Raw genomic sequence first — 9,388 nt, forward strand, 5'->3', positions numbered from 1 at the left:
AATCTATATCTCAAAAACCATTTGACTTACAGATGTCAACTCTCACTCAACACTCAAATTAAGTATAATAGGCTATGAAATAGTTTAATACGTTTTAATTTATTATCATTTTATTTTTATTTTAATAAAAAAAAATTATTTATTTAAACGTGTGTGATCAACCTTTCACTTTTTAGGGATATTTTTTTACTTTTCAGGGTGTATCTTTGTTTATTAAACAATATCTATCGAGTATTTTATATATATTGTTTTATGGAAATTGCAGATTTACATAAATTTTTAATTAACACTTAGCAGTCCACACAGGTTTAGTTCTAACTTTATCTAGCAAAAACCTGAATTCAAAAAGCCAAAATCGGGCTTTAACATAGCTCTTCCTTTCAAGAGGTACCAAAAAAACTATGTATATATTGCATGACACCAACATTTAGTCACCGAAAACTAACGTTTAGTTAGCAGGTGAAAACATGTTAGTGTTGGACATGTAAGAGTTAAAATACCTACCGTACAGTCTGATGCTCCTCTCGACTTCCCCTAGCGAGTTTTTGGCCACGCAGCGATAAGTTCCGACATCGGGCCTACTGAAGTCCCTCACTGTGAGTGTCATTCTACTTTCGAAGAGGGATCTAGAGCTCACTTTTGTTTCATACTTTTCGCTGCTAACCACCATATTGTCACCCAGCAGTGCATCTGTGGAAATAAATGATTTAGTCAGTAAATGAAGTTTAAACTTGTAATAAAAAATTTTGAGTATCAGTTAAACTATTGGGTAAATTTATATGAAAAGTCAGTTTTTATAGAAAGTCTGTTTAGTAAAACAACTTTATAAAATCACAAAATTTTTATTCTCAATACTTACCTTTTTATTATATACATTTTCCTAACGTCTAATCAACTTATTTATTTATTGCTATTTACAACTGTACATTATAATACATTTAGTCAATCTGATCTAAGTTAAATTGGAGTGTTACAGGCGTGTAGAGAAACTACCCTTTCGAAGAAACGTATAGCTTTTCAAGAGCTGCGTGTAGTACAATTGTTCGGTATCGATTACTACCTTGTTGAGTAACCACTCTACTGTTTGTTGACAGCAATCTTTCTGCAGGGTGTATGACAAAATTAGCTTATGATTTATTTATAAATTTAAAATTTCATCAGCATCAATTTGTTAGTAATGTCATCATAGAAGAGAAAAAGCTATTCTGCCTTAGAATAGATATTTAGAAAGCTTAATATTCTGCCTTACCAAGTGAATAAATTTTAATGTTAATCCTTTTGAAAGTATCTATGAAATTTTTGACCACAAAAAGACAGAATCGTATTACTTGAAATACGTAATACAAACGTGTAACAAATTGGTAACTTCATGAGAATTCCCCTGAAATATATTATTTTTAACTACCAACTGGAATCAATTTTGGGCGAAAAAAGTAAACACATTAAAGAATAAAATAGAGAGAGCCCAACATCAAAGAGAAAAGGGAACCCTTTATTCAGGGTAGACATCCGTAGTAACTTTTAACGAGACAATCGATCTATGTATCTGTAGTTTGAGAATAAGCTCTATGGCAACAGATTGTTTTTAAATATGGGTCATGTAATCGTAAAACTCGATAAGTACAAGCTATTTGAAAATTGAAATTTTAACATTAACAAAACTCACTCATTCCGACAGCCGCAAAACTCCTAATATCCACTATCCACTTGATTTGATCTGCATTGAAATTTTTTTTATCAACATTAATGTATACTCGGTATATTTCCTTTTATTTATTTGTAGTTGTCCCGTGGAATGAAAACCTTACCTTCCCATTATGGTAAGAATAAGACAGAGAAGGGTGACACACTAGCTTTCGAAAGTTGCCACACCATCCTCCATAATTTTTAATAGTCTACTGAAAATAGTTTAAAATTTGGTTGCACCGACAACTGAGTAAAAATGTCTGCCTCCATCGTCTTTTTTAATACAGTTCCATTACTCTAATTTCTGTCGATAAATTATAATGCAAATATGTCTGTAAAATACGCTAGTAAATGGTTTACTTAGTCCTAATATGGCAGATTTTCCAAAATGGCTTCTGATAGATTTATTGCCAATAACGCTTAAATGTCACTATAAACTTTTTAAAAGTACATTTAACGATTTTCAGTTTCGTCCCTAATAGAGTTGTTTCTGCTCAATAATTCCGAAGGTATACAGATTTACTAAAACCAATATGATTTTGTCAAAAATCATTTCGTGAATTTATTTTGGCAAATATCTTAATAACTACAATTCTTAGGAAAATAATCTTAATAACTTACTTTATAGTCTGTTTAATGAGATTCGAACTGAGCCCTGCTAGAACTCTTCACGTTCAACATTTTCCTAAATACTGTTTTCCCTACATAAATATTCTCCCAATTAATGAGGAATCAATATTCTGTTAATTTATCACGGTAAATACTTTTGAAACTACTACTCTTCTGAGGATGTTCATTATTAATTACTTTACTTTAATATAAGGATACAATGAAAGGAATTATTTTTATTATAAGTTTTATATGAGGTATACTACTCTAACCTCATTGGTATTAGCCAAATTAAAATCACAAAATGTTGATTTCTAGTTGTTCGGATAAACCTTTTGATTTATTTATCTTTGTAGGGGTAATAGTTTTTATTATATTTGTCTTAGCAACTATAAAAGAATTTAGTACAAAACCCGGGAAGAAAAAAAAGGCAGTAATCTCACCCCAATTTTGATTACTTTAATGAAAACTATGTATAATTACTATAAAAACTGATGAGTCTGCCAAGTATAGGTAGGGGAAATAAAAAATAGGGGCTTTTTAAAACCATTAAAAATAATTATTTTTTCTTTCGGAGCTCTATATTGTTAAAACTACCACCAACAATAGAAAATCTAAGAGAACATCATTTAAAGTAGAGTAAATTTGATAAACAGTAAGCCCTAATAGAGCTATTCACGGTCATTAGTTCTTGAGATATAGCTTTTTAAAAAGCAATATTTCATAAAAATGTTGTACAGAACGTACTGAAAGATCAGTAGTTAATGAATTAATTTTGAAAAATCTATATCTCAAAAACCATTTGACTTACAGATGTCAACTCTCACTCAACACTCAAATTAAGTATAATAGGCTATGAAATAGTTTAATACGTTTATCGTCGTAGGAGTAGTAGTTTTCATGATATTTGCCAAAATAAATTGATTCATAGTTGTTCGGACGAATTTTTATTTGCCAAATTTATATTCATATGTGAATATCATAAAAACTACTATCTCTACTAAGATCAAGTAGGAATAGTCAAAACCTTAAAAAAACATTAATTTTTCTTTCTGAGCTCTATATCTTAAAAACTACCAACAACACTAAAAAATCTAAAAGAACATTATTTAAAGAAAATTAAATCTTCTGAATTATGAGCCCTAATAGAGCTATTTATGTCCAATAGTTCTCGAGACATAGCCTTTTAAAAAGCAACATTTCATAAAAATGTACTGAAATATCAGTAGTTAGTGAATCTATTTTGAGAAATCTATATCTCAATAACCATTCGACGTACAAATGTCTATTAGCACTCAAATTAAAACTAAATAATTCTACTATAAAGTAGTTTATGATCATTACCTTCGTAGGAATAGTAGTTTTAATGATATTTGCTAAAATAAATCTATCTATAGTTGTTCGGACAATAGGTTTGATTTATTGAAAACTTTATTTCTGAAACCATTGGACGTACAGATGTCTGCCAGCATTAAAATTAAAGTTATTGAAATTTACTATAAAATAGTCTATAACGTTTATCTTTGTAGGAGTAGCAGTTTTTATGATATTTGATAAACTGACAAAATGTTATATACAAATATGTAATTGTTTGTATAAAATGTTGGATTTTTGAAAAAAAAGTATATCTCTAGACTCATAAGACGCACGTATGTCTGCCAGCATTCAAAACAAAGATTTTCTAGTGTTGGTGGTAGTTTTAAAGATATAGAGTTCCGAATGAAAAATTAATTATTTTTAATGGTTTTAAAAAGCCGCCATTTTTATTCCCCCTACGTATACTTGGCAGACTCATCAATTTCGACTATTAATTATACATAGTTTTCATTAAAGTAGTTTTAATCAATAATTGGGGTGAAATAACTGACTTTTTTCTCTTCTAGGGTTCTTGTACTAATTCATTTTAGGAAACATCATGAAAACTACTACTCCTAAGGGGATATATGTCGTAAACTACTTGATACTAAATTAAAAAAGGTTTAATGTTAGTGCTAATAGACATCTGTAAGTCTGATGATTCCTGAGATATATTTTTCCCAAAATAAATTCACTTACTACTGATTTTTCTTTATTCGTTCTGAAATGCATCTTTGTAAAAAACAAAACAAAAGAAAAAACTGTATTTGGGGAAATATTAAACGTAAATAGCTCTATTATGGCCCATATTTCAGTAAATTTGCTCTACTTTAAATGATGTTCTATTAGATTTTCTAATTTTGGTGTTGGTAGTTTCAAAGATATGAAGCTCCGAAAGAAAATGTTTTTTTAACGTTTTGAAACTGCCGCCATTTTTTATTCTCTTTAACTATACTTGGCACTAACTATCTACTTTGCGATGGAAGGCCACTATTGAATGCAATGACAACACGGTAATCTTCAGCGACTCTCAAGCCGTAATACAAAAATGAACAACACCAATTGCCGCAGAGTCAACCACGAAATAAAAGTGCAGAAACATGGCTGCTACCATGAAGAAAAGAGGAAGGGATATAGCTCTGCAGTGGATACCAGACCATGTTGGCATAGATGGTAATGAGCAAGCTAACAAGTTGGCTAAACTTGGTTGTGTAGAGAACTAGCCTGTTCCACCACTTTCCTACAGAACAGTGAAATCACTTATAAGCTCTTATTGTAAGGAAAGAACAAGTGCTAGGCACAAATTTCAAGCGGAAGGAAAGAAGTGGGAGAGCCTACTGGATAAGGATAAACGAATCCCCGGCAATCTTAGCAGAGTTAAGAGAGTGGCCTGTTTTCGGCTAGTAACAGGACATGATCTCCAAAAACACCTCCATCGAATTGGCATCGTAGATTCCCCGAAATGTCCTCTATGCAACACGGGAGACGTGGATGGAGATCATCTTTTAACGTGTATTGGTCTGGAGGATGTTGAGCAGGATGCGGACCAACATTCCTCTAAGAGGAAGAGTAAAATTAATAGCTTACTTCGTATGGCGTAGGAAAAAAAAAAAAATATATATATATATATATATATATATATATATATATATATATATATATTGGCACACCCCACAATTTTGACTAGTAACTATAAATATTTTCCATGGGGTGAATTAACTAATATTTTTTTTCACCTGTCTCTTGTACTACCAAATAGGGATTACTACCAGATAGTTGTATACCAAAATAGGGAGAATTTGTATTATTAAAATAAAATACCTTACATATGGGATAACCATTGGACATTAGTTCTCAAGATAGACCTATTTATCTATTTTATTCTATTCTATTCTTTAACAATTTATATTGACCTAAAGTTTTATAAAAAAAAACAATGAAAAGTGGATAATGTTAAACTGATTGTCTATACAGTTATCGCTTTAGTTAACTTTAACAGGCACTGGTTAATTGCAAAAGCTACTTTAGTTAATCCTTTTATAAAAATAAAGTGGACCAGAAGAGAGGAACCATCAATAGTTAGGAGTTAAAACAACAGGAGCTGAGTTATTTTTATTGGAGTTATCCAGGGAGTGCGGTGATTAAACGGGACACGGTAGGTTTGGCGAGGGTAGGTGAGGGCCGGGTGAACGTTACTAAAAGGGAAACAGTTTTATGGTATACTTCCATACGGCTTTATGTATCTCTTTATGTATACGAGATAAAGCCGTTAGCCTCCATCGTCCTTTTTAATACAGCTCCATAACTCTAGTTTCTGTCTTCAACCTCTCACTGCTTCTTTACCTTCGGTTTCTATTATCGAGAATTTATTATTATTGCCCCTCATTTAGCGTTTATATTTTTCCGCTTTATTAAATTTACCGATAATATGTTTCGATACTCGGAAATAGGTCATTAAATTCACAATCAACCATGAAAAAGTTAATGTGCTGATTGAGATGTACTTGAATCCGTGTACGAAATTGATAATCCAAAAACTCAAGGAGCTTAGAATATAATTATATTGTGTGATGGAACAAATGAAATTAACTATAATACACATTTGCTTCTTAAACAACTATGCCTCCACTAAATAAAATATATTGAATATTTTCATAATATATAAATCTGTTTTGTATTATATGAATTGAATTTTGAATGCAACATAGTCCAAGAAAAAAGAAGCTAAAAAAAAAATGTGAATAATTGGATGGAAATACCTCGACTCTACAATGACATCAAAAAAGTTCAACAGATTGAGATAGAAAAGTGTATAACAAGCGTGAACAAAGCATTCTTCTCTTTGTCATGAATACTGAAATGCCAAAAAAATTCTAAAGATCTAAAACTAGATATACAATGCCGTGACAAAGCCAGCTCTGATATAAGACTGCGATGCCTGGGCTCTAACAGGTACCCTAGAAAGCAGAATCGAGAGATTTGATCGGAAAGTGTTCCGTACAATTACAGGAGCGATCAGGTATCAGAGCCTTAACAAATGGGAGAGATCTAACACTGAACTGCTTGTAGAGACTGGTCAGGCAATATCTCATGAATTGAGGTTATGGCTTCAAGCAATTCATCAGGACGCCTCTACAATGAACAAGACACCAAGCGGGAGGCCAAAAACCTGATGAATATACAGAATCAACAAATATGCTACATCAACAATAAGAGCTGCATGCAGCAAATAATCTACAAGATCTGTAGAGCCTATCGTAAAAAAATTGCACATTTTAATTTTTTTTTCGCTGTTAACTGATATTAACAAAAAATTTTAATTTTTTTTAAATTTTGTATTCCCTCTATCTACACTCGGCAGACTCATCAATTTAGACTAATAATTATTCATATTTTTAATTAAAGTAATAAAATATTGGGGTGAAATAACTGTTTTTTTCACCCTGGTTCTTGTACTATTATGTTGTTTTTTTTTTCTAATTTGTTTCTTATTCAACCTAAAATAGTAGAAGTAAGGAATTGAAATAAATTGTTAACGTTTAGCTATCGGGCAGTAACATTTACATAAAGGACAGTTGGGCACTAAGGGAAAACTATCGGTTTCAGCTGTTGCATTAATCATCGAACAGGGTCCGGGCAGAGGCGATTGTGGTTGCATCCTGCTCAGCGCAAGTAGCTAGGGTTTAAACGGCTGTTCTGGAAATTAATTATTATAAACCAGTACTAATTAATATAAAACATTAAGGACTTGAGATCAGTGCGAAGTTTTTCATGATTTAAAATAATTTACTGTTTCTTTAAATTGAACTCATCATTTTAAATATTTATACTGCGAGATATATTCGTATGGCATCATTATAAAATAAGTTGTATGTTTTTAAGATCTAACTTGAACCTTAACTTGCAAATCTACAGCATCGAACATTAAGAACAAAAACGCACTGCAGTAGTAAAGCAGAAAAAGTTAAAATCGTTGTTACTTAACCACCTAAACTATTTTATTTTTATAGAATTATTTTAAAATGTATAGGCTATAATTTATTTAGAAAAGAAATAATATATCTAAATCAAAATTAAATTTATCGAACCACCAATATATTTAGTCAACGTACTTCAAATATATTCGTTCAATCGCTCACCAGAATGACTAATAAATGAATCAACCACAAAGGAAACTAAAAAATATTTCACTGGGTACTTTCTTACTTATATAATTCCCAATAACTGATTTAGATTCACCGAATGATCATATCTGCCTGTATTTTTTCTAAACTCCACATAATTGTTCATTATATTATGATTAAAATTAGCTATATATTATTTATTTAGATATTATTAGATCTTTATTTTTATCGTATTTATGTAACATCTTGTTATATTTTCATTATTATATTAATGCTATAATTGTAAATTTGCCGTAGTATTATTTAATTTAAAGTCCTTTCAGTTATTTTTATAATTATTAGTTTTTGTTTAATTTAATTTTTCCCCTTTTTTCATTTTAGTATTTGTTAATTGGATTATTAGTTTTATCACTAGAGATCAATTCATATTCTACTGATCTAGCTTATAAATTGTAGTAGCCTCCACAACGCCCTAATATCAAAATATTAATTAATAAATTTCACTTATGTCTACCATTTTGATGTGTTATTTCGGCACTAACCAATAGATGCTATCTTGCCCTTGCCCTTTTTCATAATAAAGTACAAACTAATACCATTAGTTTTGGAGATTTAACTTAATCCAATTACATCGACTTGTAGAACAATAATTGTACTTTAGTACTTTTTAACTCCTGTAATATCACTAATAGTCATCACTATTATGAAAAAATGAGTATTAGTGTTATTACCATGTTGATTCTACACTTGTATTTATGGACCAATGCTATTAGCTTTCATTATGAAACAGGACCCTAGTCGAACCATATTTGATGTAATTTTCTAAATATAAGTAGCAAACTAATCTAGTAATTGTAAACTAATTTCTTTCAATGGATTCTCATGAAAAACCTTTAAAAAAGACGATGGTAAAAAGTCTAGAACTCCATGAAGGGTGCATTGATTGGCCTTGTATACCAGTTATTTCATAATCAGCGTCGTATATTTTTTGTTTGATATCCAATAACTCCTAAAGTATTACTCGTAGCTTAAACTAAGTAATTAGAAAATCTAAAGGAATTATTTTCCAGAACTTAGAAATATATATTTAGAAGTATATGGCTGGAGGTATATATCAGCCAGTTATTTGCAGTGTAACAATTTTACTTTTTATGTATAGAAATAAAAAGTTTTAGCTTATGTTTTCTTGTTTTTTTGTTCGAAATAGGTTTCCTCTTTCATCCTGAGTGATCACAGCTTTGAAATCAGACCAAATCCCAGTATTAATTAATTTCTCAACTAAGATACAGGAAATGGCAAAGAGAAAATTTCTTATTAATGGAATGATTGACTGGAAGAAATCCAAAATACTAGTCGATGAGAAAATAAATCTGAAAAATATTTTTTTTACTGCTCAAGAAATCGGTGGAATGTTCAATCACCGCAATCATGAGATTAAACAAAATTGCAGTTCACCTGGAGTGCACTGTATTTAGTGGATTTATGATTATATGAATCATGCTCAAAAATTGTTATGCTTCTATTTTGTATAATTTGTGATAGTTATATGATTTAACCAAAAATGGTTACAATTTGGATCTGGATTATCTCTCTAGGAAGTCTGGTGAGTCAAT

At 30.5% G+C, this 9,388-nt stretch overlaps 1 protein-coding gene across 1 annotated transcript in view; it reads right to left on the minus strand.

The window, feature by feature from the left end:
* The window catches only part of LOC106682468 (lachesin), a 61,976-nt gene that overhangs the window by 1,601 nt on the left and 50,987 nt on the right, over positions 1–9,388 (minus strand). Inside the window, exon 3 of the mRNA XM_014423334.2 lies at positions 505–690. Coding sequence (XP_014278820.1) covers positions 505–690 — 186 coding nt within the window. The remainder of the gene's footprint in view (positions 1–504; positions 691–9,388) is intronic.

The sequence above is a fragment of the Halyomorpha halys genome, unplaced genomic scaffold, assembly GCF_000696795.3.
Source record: "Halyomorpha halys isolate HHAL.00 unplaced genomic scaffold, Hhal_1.1 Scaffold417.1, whole genome shotgun sequence".
In the NCBI taxonomy this organism is placed as follows: domain Eukaryota; kingdom Metazoa; phylum Arthropoda; class Insecta; order Hemiptera; family Pentatomidae; genus Halyomorpha; species Halyomorpha halys.